Consider the following 24,484-nt stretch of genomic DNA (forward strand, 5'->3'; position numbering starts at 1 on the left):
AGTAAATGGCAGATTCACAGCAATAATTATCAAAACCTTAAGAGAAAATATATGTCTTTTCTTGCAGAATAATTTTCACAAAAGATCTATAGATATTATTACAGAAGAAAAATAAAAAATTATAAGGATACATTTCAGTTCAAAAGTAGGAATTTTGTCATACTAACTGAAACAATCTATAATAAAATATATTAATTACCAAAACAAAAGAAAAAAAATACAACAACGATTAAAATTGGGCAAAACGTTTACAAATGAAGGAAAAAGAATAAAAAATTAAATTGGTGTAGTTTTTACATCTAAATGGAGCTGTAATCATGTGGGAGTTAGAGGGAAATTGTCCTTTGCTTTCCTCGAAAAAAATAGTATAACACTTTCCGGGTAAAGAAAAATAAAACTTAAATGAAGGAAATTCCTCTTCATTTATAGATTTATATTTGCCAAGTTTTATATGGAGCACAAGTGATAATGGTTAAAACAAAACTGTTTATCATATTGTGTTGGTTCCAAAATCTGTTGCATGCTGATAATGGTAAGTAATACAAGTGGTCATATCTTTCATACAATATAAATATCGATGATGATGATGATAATAATAATAATGGATGGCTGTTTAACGTATAGTGGCAAATTAAATGCATATTCAGGAGAGGTACGTGTTAATGAAAAATGATTGATTAATTTGCGTTTTAACGCAACTTTCAGCACTAATGTGCAATTTCGTGGCGATCAGTTTTTATTGTTGGAGGAAGCCGCAGCGCCCGGAGAGAACAACCGACCTTCGGTATGAAAACTGACAATCCTAGTCAATTAAGATTGAGTTCAGCGCACCTGCCACTTGCGGGATTCGAATTCACAACCTCAGTTTTAACAGGCTAGGGATACAGTAGTTCGACTAATTAGACCATTCAGCCACCGTGGCCCCCTAATGTAAAATGAATATTAATCCTGCTTTGTACAAGCACGACATACTGAGCCGAATTTTTAGCGCGCTAGTTTCTTTGATTTTCTTTTCTTGTGTCCGATTACCCTTTTTTTTTGGTTGGGTAAAAATAACAATTTCGAAAAAAATATTCTTAATTTTTTATAAAATGTGAAAATAAGTAATACATTCAAGCGCCAAATATATTTCCTCGTTTGAAAATTCCGTCATGCATTTGCAGAGACGTCAAAAATGTATGTTGCAATGTCCCCGATACGTCTTTAAAATTAAATTTTAATTTTGAAATAGTTCATCGTTAGTGATTTCTTGTCAAATTGTCAAATGCATGAATATAACACCATTAAACGTAGAAATGTTATATTATTATAATACTGGATGGAGTTATTACGTCAAGAAATATTATTCATGCATACAAATAATTTTATATAAAACGTTTCAAGCTTTAGAAATGATTTGTAGAAATGTGTTTTCCAAGGCTCCGTGTTGAAGGCCGTACTTTGACCTATAATGGTTTACTTTTACAAATTGTGACTTGGATGGAGAGTTGTCTCATTGACACTCATACCACATCTTCTTATATCTACTGACTGTTGCTCACTGTTGTTTAGAAAATTTCAGTTAATTTATTTGTTGCAACAAAAAAAAAGCATTTCCCCTCTTGACTGGCCTAATAATATGTAGTTCACTTCATTTGAAAATTGGATAGACCATATTTATTATGAAACTAACCAAAACATACGCTACACCATGCTGTTTCCAGTTTTCCTTGATAATCTATTGTTTACCTAACTAATGGAAATTGCGGTTGCCATATTTTGCTTGGTGATGCGGGGTTGGTTTAAAACACGAACTTGACGTACAATATCTGTTCCTTTTACTTTTTTTTTATCTAAAAGAAAATTCAACTACCCAGTTACTTCCATTTTGAAATTTTTTTACGATCAATATCATTTATAATAGAACATTTTCAACACATTTCAAAGAGAAATCAAAACACAATCCGTAACCATTTCCATGACTGCGGAATGCTATACAAAACTGCAAATAAATCATCCTCCTTAAACAAACCCTCAATAATATAAAAATAAGAAGAGGAATGAATGCTAACGACACAACTATTCCCCAGAGACCAAATGACGTAGATATAGGTCAGCTTACATCCTTCAACCATAAGTGAAACCCATACCGCATAGCGAGATATAAATCCCGACATGACAAAATGCAAAGCAATTCAAACGAGAAAAACCAAAAGCTCGATTTATGTACTAAACCATAAGGTTTAACAATAAACAAACATGATACACAGCAACAAACGACAACCACTGAATTACAGGCTCCTGACTTGGGACAAACTCTTACAGAATGCAGCGGGATTAAACATTTTTAGGAGCGTTCAACTCACTTTTAACCTGGGACAGCGATGTAACAGCACACCATAAGAACAAACTGTAGAAATTTGAAAAGGGATTGATTCATCAGAACGACACGAAGCACATCAAAAAACAACAAAAAAGACCCAAGACTGTATGTACTTGCATTTACTGAAAGACAATACATGTAACAACTAAACAATCATGTATTAAAGACAAAATATCAATGAGTACACATCAAATGAATTTAGTGTAAAGACAGAGTGTACAGTCTGAGAAAAAAACATGTGCATTGTGCATTGTGCAATGGCAAAATACAAGTATCGACAGGATGTAAGACCGTCAGTGTTCTATAACTAGAAAGGATAGACATGCATTAATATTGATTTTTCACTGAGGGTTAGCCCAAAAGGCTTTATGCTAAATATTTTACCACGAGAGGTAGCGATAGATGATGTATTGGATATATATTATTCAAATGAAAGAGAGTCCTATGTTATTTATTTTCTTTTTCGATTTTTTGGTGTTGATGGTACACAAAGATTTGGAGTGAACATCAAGGAGACATTGACAGTCTCCTTCCATTCTAAAATTACATATTGATCTTTGAATTTTCATAAATCTTATGATATTTTATATGTGTACGCTGAAAGGAAGTTCAATCATTATATATAATCAATAAGTAAATAGTTCCTTGTTTATGAGATGAGTAACCCATTTAAAACAATTCAACATCTGTGTTTTAGTTATTTAGGTACAAAACACTTTAACTTAACAATGAAATCACGTTTTACGTACATCCATGATTTCCCGTTGTTGGCCGTTGTTATACAGCCACAAACTAACAAAAAAAAAAAATTTTTAACGTATAAGAATTGAATATAATATCAATGTATGAGTATTTAAAAACACACAAATATATTCAATAAAATCAATTGTAGCAATGGTGAATGATGGAGCAGGTTTCGATAGGTTGTTGAATTGTCTTTGTAACAATAGCGATGCTACAAAAACAGATTTCCCAGAAAATTGTACTACAGAAAAAGGAATATATGGTAAAATAATGAAAATGTAGGAAATGGTTGGTTTATGGATTGGTGAATGTATGGATTTGTTAGTGTATTGAATGGTGAGTGTATGGGTTGGTGAATGAACGGAATGGTGAGTGTATGGAATGGTTAGTGTATGGAATGGTGATGAATACAATGGTGAATGCATGGAATAAAGAATGTATGAAATGGTGAATGCATGTAACGCTGAGTGTATGGAATGGTGAGTTTATAATATGATGAGTGTATGGAATGGTTATAAGTGTATGGAATGGTTAGTGTATGGAATGGTGATGTATGCAATGGTCATGCATAGAATGATGATTGCTTGAATTGATGTATGCATGGAATGGTTAGTGTATTGAATGGCGAATGCATGATATCGAGAGTGTAGCAATGGTCAATGATGTTTTAATAGGTTGTTTAAGTGTCTTTGTAACATTAGCGATGCTACAAAAACAGATTTGCAAGAAAATTGTACTACCGAAAAAGGGATACATGGTAAATTAATCAAAATGTAGGAAATGGTTAATGTATGGATTCGTGAATACATGAAATGGTTAGTGTATGGAATGGTGAGTATATAGAATGGTTAGTGTATGTAATGGTGATGTATGCAATGTTGAACGCATGGAATGATGAATGTATGAAATGGTGAATTCATGGAATAGTTAGTGTATGGAACGGTGAATGCATGGAATGGTGAGTATTTGGTATGATAATTGTATGGAATGATGAGTGTATGGATTGATGATTGTATGGAATGGTAAGGGCATGGAATGGTAAGTGTATGGAATGGTGATGTATAACATGGTGAATTCATGGAATGGTTAGTGTATGGAATGGGGAATAAATGGAATGTTGAGTGTATGGACGTGTGACTGTATGGAATGGTGAATGCATGGAATGGTGACTGTTTGGAATGGTGAATGCATGAAGTTGTGAGTGTATGGTATGATAAGTGTATGGAATGTTGAGTGTATGGATTGATGATTGTATGGAATGGTAAGTGCATGGAATGGTAAATGTATGGAATGGTGATGTATAAAATGGTGAATTCATGGAATGGTGAGTGTCTGGAACGGGGAATGAATGAAATGGTGAGTACATTAGTGTATGAAATGATGAATGCATTGAATTGTGAGTTCAGGGAATATTGAGTGTATGGAATGGTGAGTATATGAAATGGTGAATGATGAGTGTACGGTATGATGCGTGTATTTGAATGGTAAATACACGGAATGGTGAGTGTATGAAATAGTGAATATATTGTTTGAATAGAAAGTTATAGAATGCTGAGTGTATGGAATGAAGAGATCATAGAATGGTAAGTATATAGAATTGTTAATGTATGGAGAAATAGTGATTAAACGAATTAATAGGTGTATGGAATGGTTAGTGGACGAAACGGTAAATGAATAGGTGTGATGATTCGTAGGTTTGTGGAATGGTTTGTGTGTGGAATGGTCAGTGTGTGGAATGGTCAGTGCATGGAAAGGTAAGTGTGTGGAAACATACGTATGTGGAATGGTGAATGCATGGAATTGTAAGTTGATGTAGTGGTAAGTGTTTGGGGTGGTAAGTGTTTGGAATGGTGAGTGCATGGTATTGTAAGTGTATTGAATGGTAAATACTAAAGTATATGGAATGATGAGTGCATGAAATAGTAAGTGGATTTTGAAGTGTATGAAATGGTTAGTGTATGGAATGATAAGTGTATGGAATTTCTTCAGTTTTTAGATAACGGCATAAGGAGTGTTATACCGGTTTGAATGGTGCATTAAGTAATTTAAATTAAAATGCATCCCGCACATAAATAAAATTTTTGCATGGAAAATTTGATAATTTCAGTAAAAATTTGCATGGGCAAAAATGGTCATTACCAAGGTGGCGAGAGAATCCGATTTTCTACCGGCTTAAGTGGACAAATCAATAGTTTGTCTTAAGTAGAAAACACAATAGAGTCTCTACTCAGGTAGTTATACTGACTATAAATTATTTCGAAACATCAATTGTAGACATTTTTATCGTTCGTAATTTTAACAACAACTCTGTAAAAGTTAACATGGTGTACCAAGATGTCCCCTTCGCAACGATTTTTTAAGGCTCTACCATGCTAAAAAAATTAGAATTTAAAGGTATTGTCTCTTCAAGAATCTGAGAAAATAAATGATTTTATACTTAACTAATTGATTTGCAAGTTTAACTACTAGAAAATATTACAAGCCATTTTTGAAATATTCACAAATGTCCACTGCGTAACGATATACGTCCCGTATGAAACGTTTTGTGTCCACTTTGCAATGTAATGTTGCGTAGTGGACCGTTGCGCAGTGGACGTATTTACATGTTATCAGCCATTGTTGTTACACGCGGTTTCTCAGATACATGTTTTGATGATTATTGTCTTAGATAGTACATTTTATTTTATAAACTCCACGTTTTTTATGATTTGAGGTCAACATTTCTTCAAAAAGACGTTGCAAAGTGGACAAGTAAAAAAGTACGCTATCAATAGGACTTGCCAATTGATTCAATGCAGACGAACTATATCATCAGCATCCATGGATGACCGCCATTTTACTAAATGAAGTTGTATTAGTGAGAAGTAAAAGGAAAGACTACAATTTAAATAACAGAATGATTATAATTTTGCTAAATGTTTGTTGTCGTTGCGAAGTGGACATTTTTTATGGATGCCACTTAAAAAGTTATTAGCACAAATCTATTTGAACTTATCTATATATTTAAATACTTTTTGTAATGTTCAGATATATCTCTATGACAAAACATTGAAAAAGGTGCAAAAAAAGATGGGTAAATTGTATGAAATTTTGAAATTTGAATAAACTTTCAAATATGGACAGAGCGTTTTTGCTGTTTTTGAGCCCTTTGGTCTGATATTTTCAGAGAGTCCTTACCTCAAAGCAGACAAAAAGTGATGTCTTTGTCTTTAATAAGTACAATTTATAGACTGAGACAAAAAAAAAATTAAAAAAAAATATATATATATATAACGTGAGGGTACCCAAATTGCACCTATTTTGACAGTTTTTTGCCTATGTTTATTTATGATCCAGACAAAAATGTCCATTCTGTGTTTTAGTTTGTAGATGTATCCTTATTTACTATATAGTTCCACCAATTTAATTTTGAATCCATATTGAATCATAGAAAATGGGTTTGAACCGACCTCCAAACAATCCATGATTCTGTAATGAGGAGTACCCAAATTGCATCCATGCATTAATTCACATCCTTAAAAATCGAATAATAGATGTTTTGTTATATTTCTTCAAATACTTAGAACAATTTGACATTTGTACATGCTTACTATTCATTTTTTAAGAAATGGATGCTCGTAACATATTTTATTTGCTCATTTTTAAAAGATGACTTTTTGTGAACGTCGCATTGCGACGTTTCCGTAGATTTAACTTTTTCCAATGAATACTTCATCTGTTGATATATACTGTGAACGTTTTGTGAATATTTAAATATATTTACCTATTTGAAAGACGAGCATAATGTCAAATAATAAAAAAATACAAATTGTTTAGTCCCTAAGAAAACTTGTAAGATTTTCGCTGCTATTTTTGCTAAATAGGTGCAATTTGGGTACTCGGTGCAATTTGAGTACTGTGACGTTATATGATTTAAACACAATTTAAGCCCTTGACAGAGAAAGTTGACACTTTTTGAAAAAAGCCCACATAACTCTTTTGGAACTGTTTTTTTTTTGTGTAAGGAGCACGTACCTGTTAATCAAGTTCAAATAGTGTGAATATGCATGAGCGTAACGTATTAACTGAGATATGTAAACGCCATACGCTGGGACAAAGGGTATGCTACTGCTTAGAAAAAGTTAACAAATTGAAAGTTGTAATCATCAAGTTTTTCATAGACTCTATTGTGAAGTCGTCCATCTTTTTCAAAAAGAGAGGCGAATGATACCAAAGGGACATTCAAACTCATAAGTCGAAAATAAACTGACAACGCCATGGAAAAATAAGAAACAGACCAACAGACAAACAACAGTATATAAAACACAACATAGAAAACTAAAGACTGACCAACACTAATCCCACCAAAAACTGGGGGTGATCTCAGGTGCTCCGGAAGGGTGGCAGATCCTGCTCCACAGGAAAATATCAAATGTTTAAGGGTAAGTAACATTCTGCTTTTATGGATATTGTCAAATTGTTTAAAAGTATTCAAACAAATAAATGGAAATGTTGGGTAGTAGTCAATGTGACAGCAACCAAACGACAAAAAATATGACTAGAGGTCAACATATGGCTTTCAATAATAGAAAAATGTCTGCACACTATGTTAAGATCTAAATCGCTCCATTTCTAGACGTTTAAATATATATCTTTTAAGACTGTATTATTCTAATTTCATGAGGTTTCACCAACTACCTTAAACTGACTGTATTTGAAACAAATTTACCATATCACGAACGGGACAATAGCGACAGTAAAATTAGTGTAAAAATGAGATCGCTTTAGACTTCATTTAATTTTGGGTTCCAGTGGCAGTATGAGTTGTACATAAATAAATTGAACATGTTATTTACAGGTCAATACTTATGTAATTTGATGGAAACAGAGTCAAAAGAGAGTATCCTTAATGATTGTCCGTCTACAAAAAAGACGTTTTGTGAAGGTGACAAAATGATAAATCAGCGAAGACATTACAACAAAACATTGTGTATGGATGCACTGATGAAATGCAAGGGTAAATATCAATAACATAGCTTCACAATAGTAACTTGTTAGTTGAATAAGACAATGAGGGTTGGAATTAAAGAAAACGTTCCGTGCCGTATGGTTTATGTGTGGTTCTACAATACGCATATTGTCGAGTTTAACTCAATTATTGATGAACCATTGCAAAAAAAACCACGACATATGGTAAAGTATATATCAATATATCCCGCAGGATTATAAAAAGCCGAATAATGAAACTGATGCTGATAGAGGATTGTGTTTCCGAAATATTTATTGATTTTTGTATTTGTTAATATCCTATTTTAAAGTTTTTTCTACGTTTATATACTAACTCTGAATTCAAACTAGTAATGTTACATTTGCAAAATTGCGAAAGCAAATTTTTGTTCTTCTAATAGCGAGAATATATATGATCTACCAAATTAGACTTATCACCTGTTTTGTACTTACATGAGCTACACGACGGTTGCCACATGTGGAGCAAGATCTGCTTACTTTTCCGGAGCACCTGAGATCCCCACCGGTTTTTGTTGGGGTTCGTGTAGCTCAGTCTTTAGTGTTTCTTTGGTTTTCTATGTTGTGCTTTGTGTACTGTTGTTTGTCTTTTCGTGGTTTTCCGATTTTGCCATGGCATTATCAGTTTGTTTTCGACTTATGAGTTTGAATGCCCCTTTGATATATTTCGCCTCTTTTTTTTAATCCCATGCTAGTTTTTTCTGCTTACAGAGATATATCCCGCTGGACAATGTGTAGGTGGTGTTGCCTTGCCTTTATAGAAGTATTGGATTAAAATTTCGATGAGGGAAGAACAAAAATACAATACTTAACTAATACAACGACTGAAAGCGCTAGAAGTATTTACTATGTATTTTTTGTGCTTTTTTCATATTTTATTATATTCAATTATATAGACGTCTGTGTGTGTGTGTGTGTGTGTGTGTGACTCTGGAAGAGTAGAAACAATATCCCTTTTAGTGATCCAAACGCTCTTGGAAAATAGCTGTGATATGATTTGTAAAACACCAAATCATTCCTAAATAGACCAGAAAAAACACTATTCAGCCATGAAAAAATGTTCAATATCTTCTTCCTTCTCTATAAAGTTTGAAAATTGTATGTATACAGGGGGACGAAAAGGGGATAAAATTAAAAAAAGTAGTACTGTAAGAAAAAACAAGGAAAAAGAAGATAAACAAAGGACAGCAGAAAAACAGAGGACAACAGAAAAAGGTAACTAATTTAAAATATTTCGTAACAAAGAGAGATAGATTTGTCGAGCTCTAACAAAGTATTCCACTAGGTTCTTAAAAAATTGTCAATAATTGATAATATATGAATAACGAAACTAAAAAAAGCAGAAATAAATTAAAGGTCTGTGTTTTTGATTTTGAGATATATAAAGATATAAGAAATAAGCCATTGAAAATTTGGCGGGAAATGATTATCTTTAAATTTTTCAAATATTTAACATTGACACCTTTTTCATTAAAAACAATGAAAAAGTAACTAGGATTTCATAAGATTTTCATAAATAGCTTTTTAAACTACATTGTATATGAAATAAAATTATGAAAAGAAGAAAATACGAGTGCATACGATGATATTGTTGGATCACCTCAAGTCAAAAGATCAAATGTTATCTAGCTATCCATTATAGATTGATTGGTTGATTGATTAGCATTTAACGCAAATTTCAGCACTATTTACAATTTTGCGGTGGTCAGTTTTTATTGGTGGAGGAAGCCGGAGTACCCGGGGAGAACCGTCGACCTTCGACAGGAAAACTGACAATCCTAGTCAATTAAGATTGGAGCCGAATGCACTTGCCAAGTGAAGGGTTCGAACTCAAAACCTCAGTGTTGACAGGCTAGTGATGCAGTAGTTGGACTACTTAGACCACTCGGCCACCGAGGCCTCCAAATCAATCCATCATAGATAATTTTATCATAATTATTTATCTGGGGAGAAGTTTTCGATTAAAATAAGATACGAGCAATTAGGCCAACCAACAAGATTTTTGAATCACATCAACGTATTATAATTGTGTCTCTTTCGGTTATATCATTATTTAGATATAAGGTTATATGATTTACCAAACAAACGTAAAAAAGAAGACATTTTCGGTAGCTTTTTATGTATTTTCTTTAATACATTAATACACTTCATTACTTGCACATTTATTCTTTACAAAACATCTAAAAAGTAAAATAACAAAAATACCAAACTCGAAGGGAAATTCAAAACGGAAAGTCCTTTGTAAAATGGCAAAATCAAAAGATCAAATACAGCTATCGAATGGAAAACAACTGTCATATTGATCTTTCTTGATAAGTTCACAAAACTTGATGATTGCCCATCCATTTTTTTTTAAAAAGAAACCACAAATAATTCATAAGGATTATATAAGATTTTCAAAAATGGCTTTTTAAATTATATGTAATAAAATTATGAAAATAAAGTATGGGTTAACGAGCAAAATCTTTAATGGCTCCACATAGATATAAAACCAGAGGATTGCGAATATCTGACAAAAAGTTAAAAAAAAAAACAAGATAAGCGAACATCCTTAATTCCTCTGCCCAGAACATTTTCGTTTCCTCTGTTGCTTTTGATATACACTTGTTCAACATTACTACGTATACATCAGGAACTCATATTAAGCTGCACTCATTGAGGTCCTTATATTCCACATATCTATCATGCACAATGAATCAAGGTTATCATGTAGGAGATACATGTATGAAAATAAGCAGATGTGTTATAATTGCCAATGAGACAACTCTCCACCAGAGACCAAATAACATAGAAGTTTACAACTATAGGACACCGTACGGGCTTCAACAATGAGCAAAACCCATACCATATATTAAGCTATAAAAGGCCTCGAAATGACAAATGTAAAACAATTCAAACGAATGGCCTGATTAATATACAAAACAATAAACGAAAAACAAATATGATATACAGCAACAAACGACAACTACTGAATTACAGGCTCCTGACTTGGGACATGCACATACAAAATATGACCGGGTTGAACTAGTTTGCCAAACCCTCGCCCTAACCTGAGGCAGTGGTGTAGCAGTACAACATAAGAACAAATTATAAAAATCAGTTGAAAAGGGCTTAACTCATCAGATCGATACAAAGCAGAAAAACAACTAACACAAACACAGACCGGACGTGGCAGAGTATCTACACATTCCCATAACAAAAAAGACACTAAGTACAGATCTGACAGTACTCGCAGGTCCGTTTTAAATTACTTTTTTTTCTAACATTGGCAAATAAGAATCAGAAGGGTAAACGCTTTGCTAACAAATAACAGTTTGAAGGGTGTTCGGAAATGCGGCGAATCTCTATTTGTTCTTGCAGATTCAGAAAATTCCGATATTACTACAATTATTGATAAAACTACATACAATGGAAAAGAAAATGACGGATGGAATAAAAGAAAGGACAAATGGGACAGAAAATACAAATGGCGCAGAAAAGACAGAAACAAACGTAATTTAAAGAAATTAACTGTATATGAATAAAGAAATAGATCCTTTAAAAGGTCAAATTCAATTGGACAGAAACCAAACACCACAATAAACCTGTCATAAAAAAGAGTACATAGGTAATTATTCGGTTTTCAAGAATTGACAAGTCATTTTTTTGTTTTTTGCTTTGACTAACTTATGAAAAAAAAAAATCAAAACAACACTTTTTAAATTTCAAGCGTCCTTTATCAGGAACACTCAAAGCCTAATATTTGAAAGCCAAGGATGTATAAGAACTGAAACAATTGAACAGCCATATGACCAAAACGGACATAAAAATAATAGCCAAATCTGTCAAAGGTCAAATTTGTCTGAAAGAGTTATGAACTTTTGATATATGTATCCTTGCTGAAAACTTTTTAGTAATGAAAATATAACATTCATTGCAATACGCAACGTCAATGCAAACCTATTATATGGGTATTGAAACAACACATGAACTTTCTTTACGAAAGAGCCAGACGGATATCACCATTGAGTATTATGAACCCTTATGTTGTTTTAATTAAACGCATATGGGAGTCTTATAGAAAATCCACAACCTTTCCCTTTGTACTCTTATTTTTGACAATTCGGTACTTAATCGTAAGAGGATTTCTACATATAATGTTTACAATGATTTTCCTAAACGAAGTTTTTAAATATAGATATTAGTTTAAACAACAACAAAATATTGATATATATATTTATTACATTACTAGATACATTCTAGGATTGTAAAGTTTATTTTATTTTTTTTTGTAAATAATAAACTGTAGCAAAACAAGAATAAACAAATCAGTAATCTATTTTTAAAATGTTATAACGAAAATCTCTGTCATCAAATCAGTGGTTTTTCAGTAAAATATCTTGGCTTGATTTGTCACAAATTCACCGTTTTTCATAAAATGCAATGACACCTTATATATCATTGCTTAGAACGACGTTTCTGTTTGGTATAAGTACAAAATGGTACGTATCTTTTATTCAGTATCGTTGCTGCTTTAGTATTATTGCGCTACGTAATTTTGTAATAAACAGGCATAAAGAAGGTGTCAGTAACCTTAAAAGAAAGAAAATACACAATTGGGAAGGAAAAGCATTCATCAACTTACCGTTACCAATTTCTGTTTAAAATTAAAACGGCTAGTGTTAACATTGGATTGAGTAAGAGTAATGCCAAAAAAACAGTGACCGTTTTGTGTATTTTATTTCTTTAAAGGTTATTGACACCTTCTATAGGCCTGTTTATTACGAAATTTCATTTGTCAGTGGTTTTGCATAAAAGAAAAGCATATATGTATTGATTCAAATGTCAGGATTTTATGAAATATAAGTTTGAATGCTTTCTGAGCTTTTTGGTTCATATTATCCTGACACGCACTGACTATTCTCCCATTTTATAGACGTCTTTTTGCTCATATCAGTTTTCTACAATTTGCGGTTAAATTAAAAAATAACATCATATCATGTAAGTACTATATTTTTAATATAGTGCTTCCCTGGTCAAACAATTCTTTTAATATATTTTCTTTGAAATTACATTTGATTTACATACATACATGTACACATGCAAACATCAATATAGTTTATGAATGGTTTTTATCTTTTACAGAATTTTTTAAAGTTGGAGCGATAGTTGGTATCTCAGTTGGAGTTACATGCACTATCATATTAGTTCTAGTTATACTGGCTATTATTTTCGTATGCAGACGAAGGTAAATCTATTTTCGTTTGTAACACCACATTTAAATATACCAGTGAAAAATTTGCTTTTGAAAAGAGAGGCGGAAGATTCCAAAGGAATATTAAATTATCGAAAACGAATGGACAATGCCATGGAAAAAATAAAACGACCAAAAGACAAACAGCATTCTACAAAACAAAACACAGAAAACTAAAGAATGGGCAGCACAAACCACCAAAATCGGTGGTGATCTCAGATGCACCGAAAGGATACGCAGATCCTGCTCTACATGTGGCACTCGTCGTGTTGCTCATGTAAGTGCAAATTTGGTGATGTCTAATTATGAAGATCACATTTGAGGAAAAATGGGCAGGATTGAGATTACGACAATTGAAACATATCTGTCGTCATCTGTGAAACATCTGGAATGTTTCTACATAGAAAAGATAAGTTTACAATTGGAAAGCTGAAATCATCATTTCTTTTGTCGTAAAGTTTTGTTCTCAACCGACCCTCATTGTTCATTTCTAGATGTTAGTCATGATATGAGGTAGACTTAACTCTATCTGTTGTATCCTTTATTTCAAGCTCGATGGAATAGATGCGTAATACATAATCACACTACTTTGAATAATTTAGTTAGAGGACATCATGTATATAGTGGAACGTGAAGTTAAAGGATAATTCTAACTTCTTTTCATTTATCACAAGAAGCTACCTCATGAAGCCTGTCTCTTATGAACATCAGAACAAGTCGACAAGGAGAGGAGTACAGATGGTTGTACTCTTGGACACTCGCTGTCAAGGACGACAGCACGATTTTTTTTTATAATTTTTCATAATTGATTGACAGTTGATACTTTAAAATATCAGTTGTGAGACACAATATGAAGCTTTTTGTTGAGTAAGCGGAGCGAATGAGTTCAAAAGGGCTTAATATTGTGTGCAGACAATCATATTTTACGATATCAATATGATGAAAATCTATATTTGGAATAAAAAAAACCAATAAATTTGTTTTACCAGCATACATAATTTCGGGTCAAACTTACTAATGTAAGGTTAGGTTTAATTACTGACATATGACATGAGCGGAGCAGAGTAGTACAGTCGGATGAGAAACCGATAAATAATCGTTCCCGTAAACCCAAAGAAAGACTATCAAAAAGTACAACGTGGTGCATCATCTTTAATCTTATAGTTAACTTCGAATGGTATTTTTGAAATTGGCATGTAATACATAGGAAGAAAGAAATTAATGATTGTGCTACTTTTTTTATAGTTAGAAAAGAGAATAGAAAATTTTTGAAATTATTGAAACAGTTGTCCTTAGTTCTCATCATTTGTTTTTCATACCATCTTCTTAAAAATAGGAAAACAAATAATGTTCAAATGTAACAAAAGACACTTAAGTAAATAACAACCTTTCGGAAGTAAATGTTTGATCTTTAAGAAAAAAATCTAGTTGTAATATACATCAAAATGTGGATATTTATGGAAAACAGTCAATGATAAGATTTTAAATAGGATGTCACGGCATTTTCTTCACAAACATTCGTATGCTTTCATAGTTACATACCTTTCAAAACGTAAAAAGTAAATATTTTTTTGCCTTTTTTCTTATTCTCAATTATTAGAAATATTTTATTTACAGATCAAAGAAAAAGAAGAGAAAACAACTAACAAGACTACAGTCTATCGACCAAAGATTTGAGATGGCAAATCTTGAAAGTAGCCCATCCAGAACAAACAAGGGAGAATACACTATTCTTTCTACGAACAAATCTTTAAATACTGACGAGGCACAAGGCGAGTGCTTTGTCCTCGATCCCTTCACGAAGTATGATAAAGACTTGAGCAACCGGAAATTACCAGAAATTAAAAGATTCAGTGGTGCAGAGGGTGACGAGAATGTTTACTATGAAATTGATGAAGATAAAATCGAATCCTCGACAGATATGGAGGGAGTTCACCAGAAGAAAATAGAAGTTAGGGATCAAGGTTCTCACCATAGTGATTTGACCATAAATCAAACACAGTTAGGGTATGTCAATTCATATTTTTGCGTTTGAATTGTTTTACGTTTTATTATGTCGGGGTCTTTTACAGCTTGCTATACTGTGGCCGTTTTGCTCATTGTTGAAGGGCGTACGTTAACCTATAGTTGCTAATATCTTCGTCACTAGATTTATGGTAGATATTTGTCTCATTGCAATCAAAACACATCACTTTATATTACATTCGTATTGTGTTGAGCAGCAAATATTCTTCAATATCCATATGACAGAAATCTGATTATTTATTTATCGGAGCATACTTATTTTTTTCATGATGGAAACAATTGTTTTTTTGTTTGTTTTCCAGCAAACGAGAATATGATGTCGGGTCAATCATTAAGGCCCGGAGATAAATCCGAGTCAAATTTGTTGACGTCTGGTCTTGCTTGTTTCACGTGTCAAAGCTGTATTATATAATTTTAAGAGCTGAGCAGAGTGAAAGAGTCAGAGGGAAGACCAATAAATAAAAGCTTGCGACGAACTGCAAGAACAAAATGCTGAAAAGTACAATATGCTTACCAATAATAAAATAATTCACTTTTAAAAATGTTTAAGGTGACAACAAATGGAAGTTTTTAAAGACCTTGACTGGCTATACAGCCCTTGCACGGTCGGCCCTGGCTTGCGCCTTTTTGGGCATTAAATAATTTAATTTTTACCGGCGTTGCGTGAAAAACTTTGGTAGAAAGATATAAATGAATGTGTTACGATTTCTAAAGTTAAAAAGCAGAATAAGAAATTAAGGAGATTATCGAAACAATTCTTCTTATTTTTGTTTATATATCATTTATTGTAAACAATCTACTTACGTTATTATCAAAAAATTACAGCCACAAATTAACATTAAATTGAAATAATTTTTTTTAGAAAGTATCATCTTTTTATTATAAATATTGTTTGATATTTCTTGTCTGTATTGCAAATTTGGTGATACGAGAATTAGAAAAAAAAATAGCCGTTAGATTTTGAAAATTGAAATATATATTCCGTCATAGCTTATGCCGACGGTAAAGTTTAAACAAGTGTAACGGCATTGAAATTGCATTTTCTTCACAATCATTTGTATGCGTTCGTAGTTAGATACCTGTCAAAACGTAAAAAATTAACATTTTTAACCTTTTTTCCTATTCACAATTATTACATTTTATTTTACAGATCAAAGAAAAAGAACACAAAACAACTAACAAGACCACAGTCTGTTGACCAAAGAACTGAGGTGGCAAATCTTGAAAGTAGTTCATCCAGTACAAATAAGAAAGGAAACACTATTCTTTCTGCGAACAACTTTTTAAATACTGACGAGGCACAAGGCGAGTACTTTGTTCTCGATCCATCCGTGACGAAATATGATAAAGACTTGGTATTACCAGAGGTTAAAAGAATCAGTGTTATACAGGGTGACGAGAAAGTTTACAATGAAATTGATGAAGATAAAATCGAATCCCCAACAGATATGAAGGTAGATCACCACAAGCAAATAGAAGAAGCAAGGGATACAGCTATTTACCATGCTGATCTGACCAACAATCAAAACCAATTAGGGTTTGGCAATAAAACTTACAATGTGACAACAGAGGTAGACGATCAAATCTACTAGGACCCACAAGAAAAGACGGAAATGTATATTTGTGTTCATATGTATCATACAAAAATTGTTAACTTTACCATTTTGTCTATGTAAAGTCTAAGATTCTTTGACATTGTTTGCTATAATGACAATCAAGAGCCATTTTCAATAGATTTGTTTACGAAGAAAAAATATACTTAAAGCCAATTTGTTTGGCGGAATCATTATGAATTTTATCATTGTCAGGCAAAAATTTTTGAAAACTTTTCCTATTATTTATTTTGGACTTGATAGTAAAGCTTACTTAACCTTTATTGACATTTATCCTTATTTTTTGACAATCTGTTTTTCAGTTTACATCTGCTTTAATTTGCATACTAGTCCCATGTAGATACAACCAAAAAGAGCTAAAATGATACAGAATTTACTCAAAACATGTAACGCATATTAAAAAAAAATCACTGTTCGGAATATTGTTTACATTATATTTTTGAATAAAAGGATTTTAAACAACTTGTTCGTTTGATTCCTGATAATTTTCCACATTGTTAAACGTTCTATTGATTTCCTTAAATTTCCCACAACCATGTCTGGTCTTCTCCGACGCTTAACACAGACGTATTGTTTCTAGCAACGATGTCACAATATTGGAAATCATTTTAAAAATATAAGATGGTCCTATTTTGTTTGAACGCTGTGGTGATCATACAGTGTAATAAATGGCAATGTCAGTTTCAGATCAAGTTAGTCTCAGAAAATGCACATATCTCTCATAGTCTCAAGAACCGAAAGAAGACAAACAGATTTGCCCGTGAGGATGATACAGCCCTTCCATTACAATTGCATAGGAAACCGATATCAGTTCCTGTATAAGCCTTTTTGCGTGACAAGTGCTCCTCCTTTCATTCAAATTCAGCAATGTAATAATTAGAAAATATTTGATAATAATGAATATAGTGTTTTAAGGTTTTATGATCTAATGTGAAACACGGTACAGGTGTACAAGATAAATTGAAAATGACTTTGACTTACTGGAGAAACACGACCATTCCCTGATCAAGAATTGATTGCTATTGAGAACAAAAGTCGATTCTTCTTTGTCTAAACCAAAATCAATCATATTGTTTCTGATCAATACAAAAATAAGAACATGCATGTGTTAATCAACTTTCAAGGTTACAACTATAAAAATTGTGGTCAATGTGACATAAACCCTGCGATAACGGTATATAATCAATTAACGTCTTTGAGTGCTCATATTTTATTTTACTGTACTACGATATTATAAGTATAAACCCTTGTGCCACAATGACGACAACGCGGACAACGCAGGATAGTAATTCTTAATCAATTGGTGAATAAGTACTTCTAATTAAAAAATTCCAACTCTAACCGTATCTCCCATGTCAGAAAATATCGTGCCTTATTTTATCTACCTTAATAGGTTTCAGGATGAAAAAAGCAAATTGGGCTAAAAACATGTACAATTCATGGCACCTTGGTGCAATGTTGAACGCAGAAGAAAAAGAACGACGCATCCGACAGAAAGATTTACTTTCTCTTGCTGATGGTTAAATAATATCTCTGTTTCCCAAGTTCATAATGTCTGTCAAGAAAAGATTGTGAAGAATATAAAAGTGATCGGTTTTTTCGATTATCACTTCAATTCAAAAATATTATGAAATTAATGGAAACATAGTTCGCTGCTTTCGGATATAAAATTCAACAGCATTAAAAATTGCGTTAGCAACACTATGAGGCAAAAGGTACAAAAGGGAATAGGATTTTTTGAACGACAAGCACAGGTCATTCAAAAAAAAAACAGAGACCATGTTGTGGGAAAACGGGTTTCTTGGGTGTGATTATCCAGAAATTTTGTTTCATACCATGTTTTGGACAATACGTATAAACTTTGGTCTCCGAGGTGGTTAAGAACATCGCGACCTCTAGATCTGCATAGAAAACTTTAAATAGGAAAAAGCAGATAATGGCGAGCAAGTTTTGGTAGATAGGGAAACAGTGTCCAAAACTTACAGGGGAGGACTTGACTACATGAGTATTGATCCACACATGGCCAGAGCATTTGACAATTGGCAACAACCAGGTGTCCCGTTACCATAGTTCAGACCTTCATCAAGAAGAAAGAACAAACAAATCCTTGTATTTCCAGCCCACTGCGTGCTAATTGATATCGATACCATACGTCACCCTTAAATATAAAAAATAAGAAGATGTGGTATGAGACAACCCTCCACAAGAGACCAAATGACACAGAAATTAACAACTATAGGTCACCGTACGGCCTTCAACAATGAACAAAACCCATACCGCATAGTCAGCTATAAAGGCTGTTAAGCTATGTTTCTAATCTTTGTGGTGGAATTGGTTCTTTCTGAGGGAAGATAGCAGGTGGAGAAAAAAGACGTACTTGATGAGTTTAGAATTGTGGGGTCAGTGAACTTTGAGTCGGATCCAGTGGGTGTGGTATATTGACCGAAAGTACATTTATAGTACCCACAGTGTGTTGACTGGTGTACACTTGTTCCTTTCACTCCCAATTCTAGAAACAGTCCAAATTTCAGTCTGTTTTTCTCTCATCTCTTTTTGAAACTATTCGTATGCACAATCCTCTGTACTATTAAGATTTGTTGTTTCATCTGAACAGAATACAAAGCAGCAGTCTTTTCTAAATAGCAATGTATGATTTAGAATAAGGGGATGTTGTTTGATTGCAAACGAGACAACTACCCACCAAAGACCAAAGGACAATGATCGTGTCTGTTTTTCACGCATTTTTTTTCCATCTTGGTGTAGATAACAGTGTCGTTTCAATTTGTGAGTCATTTGTCAACCTCGTAACGTTTAAATTTAGTTTGTGTTAGGTTCGTTGGTCATCAACATGTTTTCGTGTTCTGAAGTTTCATGTGACGTTTATATACCTGAATAGATTTTATTCTCCTTTCAAGCAACTTCTGGGTTGAGAAGTTTGATATTTCAAATTGTCCCACTCATGACGTTTAAAAAGTTTTAAAAGTGTGTGCAAGATTTGTTGGTCATCAACATATCAACATTTTTTCGTGTTGGTCGATTCCGGTGGAGTTTCTTACCCTTATATATTATATTTAATTTCTTTCAAGCACCTTTTCACTTAGGAAGTGTGTGTTTTACAATTTGTCACACTCATGGCGTTTATGATTCGTTGATCATTAATATGTTTTTGTGTTGTGACGTTCCTGGTAAAAAATACAAACTACGGATCAAACTTGATTGTGATTAAACGGTACAGCCGGTTACCGCTGGTGGAGCGGCTGTACAATTGATTAGCCACCCAAGCATACGCAGACTTTAAGCGACAACGAATGTCGACGTTGTAGCTGGTCTCACTGAATTGACTTGACGTGCAAGACTTATTGTAAGCTAATTCCTGGAGATGTTACATTTTTTTATATTAAATACAACAATGTATGAGTAACTTAATAGCCCTAACTATATGAAAAGTAGACAATATTACGCTATATATCTCGAACTGGACATGTTCTTGGAACAATTGCTGTAGGTTTTGCCGTCATGAACATTTGAATCGAACTTTTAACTCATCCTATAACTCTACGTATAATTTACATTATAAGTTTAGGCCTATTTGGGTTTATACAAAATATTTGGCACACAATTTGGCATATCAAATTTCTATACACTTTACTTGGCTGCTGGTGTACCATGAAAACGTTGCTGCCGCTCAATGTCGTTTGTTTGGCCTTTTCTCCTGTTCCGGCTTTTGGTGACTCTTATTTTTATTTTCTTTGTTTTCTATAAAAAAAAATTTTTTTAATTTTTTATTTATTTAAGTTCTATTTATTTTGATCTTTTATTTTTATTTATCAAATTATTGAATTATTTACCTTTTTATCAAATTATTGTTCATTTTATTTTTTATTCATATTATGTTTTTGTCACTCAAAATTATATCAATTACCATCAGGTAAAAATAAACTATTCAAATGCACGAAAAGGCGTAAGCCATGGCCGACCGTGCAAGACCCTCATCCTCATGGGTAGTCAAGGTCGTTAAAAAAAACCTCGTCGTCGTCGTCTTAAGTTGGAGTTTTATTACAATGCAATCCACGCTCTGAATGCAATCTGTGAATAAGATAGCAAGTGATGCATGTCTGAAAAGCCAGCACTTTTTTATATTTTTTAATACAAATTAGTTAATATGAATTTCCATACATACCTTGTTTATAGGAAGTACGCGTATGAATTGTGTAGATTTCACTGGGAAAACATTGAAAGAGATCTAGAGATAAATACATACAATAAAAATTTAAAATGATTTAGCTACAGGATAAGCAACTATACTATCTGATCAATCAATTCTCATATTTTTTTCATTTTGATAATGTGAAATATCAGTTGCTCGGCACAATGCGAAGCCTTTTTAAACAAGTTATTTGCCCCGGAGAGAAATACGACTAGTTAAGTCAATTCTGCGAGCGCATTGCATTTGCACCAATTCTTAAAAAAAAAACCAAAACCAACAGTGTTTCATTTGCACCACAGGCTTGTATTTTAATTGCGCCACAGGGTTGTATTGCATTTGCGTCACAGGGACCGCGCTGAAGTACGTCCAATATTCATTTTTCATTATTCAAAATTCAATAATGAATAATGAAATAGTTCATTATTCACTTTTCATTATTTAGTGATGAATAATGAATAATGAAATAGTTTATATTTCAGTATTCAAGTTGAAAATTGAATAATGAAATAGAAAATTATTTTTTTCACTGTGACGCTATATCCATTTCTGAATTCGTCATTTTGGTGTTATTTAACCAATATTCAAATTGATATCAGAAAAAAAAAATCAAAACACTCTTTGAATTTTTTATCTTTGTTTATTTATTTAGTTTCGGAAGATAAACTAGTGGGTTTCCCTAACTATTTTTAACAGAAATTCCTTGTTTTGATGTATGGACGACCTGAATACCGAAACATATATAAAAACTAAAATACTAAAGTTATATAGTCAATATGTTCCGCAACGCCTATTAGAGGAGTAACGTAGAACCTAAATGTCGAAATACGCGTGAACATTAAGAAATAGCTTATATTGAATAATGGAATGGACTGCTGTGACCCTTCAGGACTAATTACAGAGAAACCTTGTACCCCATTCGAAACCATATCAATAAAGGAACAAAATGGTTATAATCAATATTTGCCGCAATGCCCATTAGAGGGGCTACGTAGGACCTAAATACCAAAATACGCGTGAAAATTAGGAAATCGCCTGGATATTTTGAATAATGGAATAGACTGATGCGACCCTTCAACCTCTAATTACAGGTATACCTTATACGTCATTCGAAAGCTTATCAATAGAGGAACAAAAGTTATATAGTCAATATGTTCCGCAACGCCTATTAGAGGAGAAACGGAGGACCTAAATGTCGAAATACGCGTGAACATTAAGAAAGAGTTTATTTTGAATAATTGAATGGACTGCTGCGACCCTTCAGGACTAATTACAGAGAAACCTTATACCCCATTCGAAAGCTAATTGATAGAGGAACAAAATATTTATAATCAATATTTGCCGCAATGCCCATTAGAGGGGTTACGTAGGACCTAAATACCAAAATACGCGTGAAAATTTAGAAATAGCCAATTTTGAATAATGGAATGGATATTTTGAATAATGGAATAGACTGATGCGACCCTTCAACCTCTAATTACAGGTATACCTTGTACGTCATTCGAAAGCTTATCAATAGAGGAACAAAAGTTATATAGTCAATATGTTCCGCAACGCCTATTAGAGGAGAAACGGAGGACCTTAATGTCGAAATACGCGTGAACATTAAGAAAGAGTTTATTTTGAATAATTGAATGGACTGCTGCGACCCTTCAGGACTAATTACAGAGAAACCTTATACCCCATTCGAAAGCTTATTGATAGAGGAACAAATTGGTTATAATCAATATGTGCCGCAATGCCCATTAGAGGGGTTACGTAGGACCTAAATACCAAAATACGCGTGGAAATTAAGAAATAGCCAATTTTGAATAATGGAATGGATATTTTGAATAATGGAATGGACTGATGCGACCCTTCAACCTCTAATTACAGGTATACCTTATACCCCATTCGAAAGCTTCTCGATAGAGAAACAAAATTGTTATAATCAATATGTACCGCAATGCCCATTAGAGGGGTTACGGAGGACCTAATTGCCAAAATACGCGTGAAAATTAAGAAATAGCCAATTTTGAATAATTGAATGGACTGCTGCGACCTTTCAGGACTAATTACAGAGAAACCTTATACCCCATTCGAAAGCTAATTGATAGAGGAACAAAATATTTATAATCAATATTTGCCGCAATGCCCATTAGAGGGGTTACGTAGGACCTAAATACCAAAATACGCGTGAAAATTTAGAAATAGCCAATTTTGAATAATGGAATGGATATTTTGAATAATGGAATAGACTGATGCGACCCTTCAACCTCTAATTACAGGTATACCTTGTACGTCATTCGAAAGCTTATCAATAGAGGAACAAAAGTTATATAGTCAATATGTTCCGCAACGCCTATTAGAGGAGAAACGGAGGACCTTAATGTCGAAATACGCGTGAACATTAAGAAAGAGTTTATTTTGAATAATTGAATGGACTGCTGCGACCCTTCAGGACTAATTACAGAGAAACCTTATACCCCATTCGAAAGCTTATTGATAGAGGAACAAATTGGTTATAATCAATATGTGCCGCAATGCCCATTAGAGGGGTTACGTAGGACCTAAATACCAAAATACGCGTGGAAATTAAGAAATAGCCAATTTTGAATAATGGAATGGATATTTTGAATAATGGAATGGACTGATGCGACCCTTCAACCTCTAATTACAGGTATACCTTATACCCCATTCGAAAGCTTCTCGATAGAGAAACAAAATTGTTATAATCAATATGTACCGCAATGCGCATTAGAGGGGTTACGGAGGACCTAATTGCCAAAATACGCGTGAAAATTAAGAAATAGCCAATTTTGAATAATGGAATGGACTGATGCGACCCTTCAGCCTCTAATGACAGATATACCTTATATTCATTCGCAAGCTTATAATTAGAGGAACAAAAGGTATATAGTCAATATATTCCGCAACGCCTATTAGAGGAGTAACGGAGGACCTAAATGTCGAAATACGCGTGAACATTAAGACATAGCTTATTTTGAAAAATGGAATGGACTGCTGCGACCCTTTCAGGACTAATTACAGAGAAACCTTATACGCCATTCGAAAGGTTATCAATAGAGGGACAAAATGGTTATAATCAATATGTACCACAATGCCCATTAGAGGGGTTACGGAAGATCTAAATGCTAAAATACGCGTGAAAATTAGGAAATAGCCAATTTTGAATAATGGAATGGATATTTTGAATAATGGAATGGACTGATGCGACCCATCAGCCTCTAATTACAGATATACCTTATATTCATTCGAAAGCTTATAATTAGAGGAACAAAATTGTTATAATCAATATG

The 24,484-nt window shown here is 33.1% G+C and overlaps 1 protein-coding gene across 9 annotated transcripts in view; it reads left to right on the forward strand.

Moving 5' to 3' along the window:
• Positions 1–377: 377 nt before the first annotated feature.
• LOC127707660 (uncharacterized) overlaps positions 378–24,484 on the forward strand; it is a 266,798-nt gene continuing 242,691 nt past the window's right edge. For 8 of the 9 annotated variants that reach the window (XM_052212294.1, XM_052212295.1, XM_052212299.1 and 5 more), the window contains exons 1-7: positions 378–532; positions 3,255–3,368; positions 7,944–8,102; positions 9,221–9,325; positions 11,471–11,602; positions 13,235–13,337; positions 14,961–15,350. In XM_052212294.1, coding sequence (XP_052068254.1) covers positions 469–532; positions 3,255–3,368; positions 7,944–8,102; positions 9,221–9,325; positions 11,471–11,602; positions 13,235–13,337; positions 14,961–15,350 — 1,067 coding nt within the window. In that variant the 5' untranslated portion in view covers positions 378–468. The remainder of the gene's footprint in view (positions 533–3,254; positions 3,369–7,943; positions 8,103–9,220; positions 9,326–11,470; positions 11,603–13,234; positions 13,338–14,960; positions 15,351–24,484) is intronic. The other variant, XM_052212296.1, reaches the window with a different exon arrangement.

This window comes from Mytilus californianus, unplaced genomic scaffold (genome assembly GCF_021869535.1).
Source record: "Mytilus californianus isolate M0D057914Y unplaced genomic scaffold, xbMytCali1.0.p SCAF_7, whole genome shotgun sequence".
NCBI lineage: Eukaryota > Metazoa > Mollusca > Bivalvia > Mytilida > Mytilidae > Mytilus > Mytilus californianus.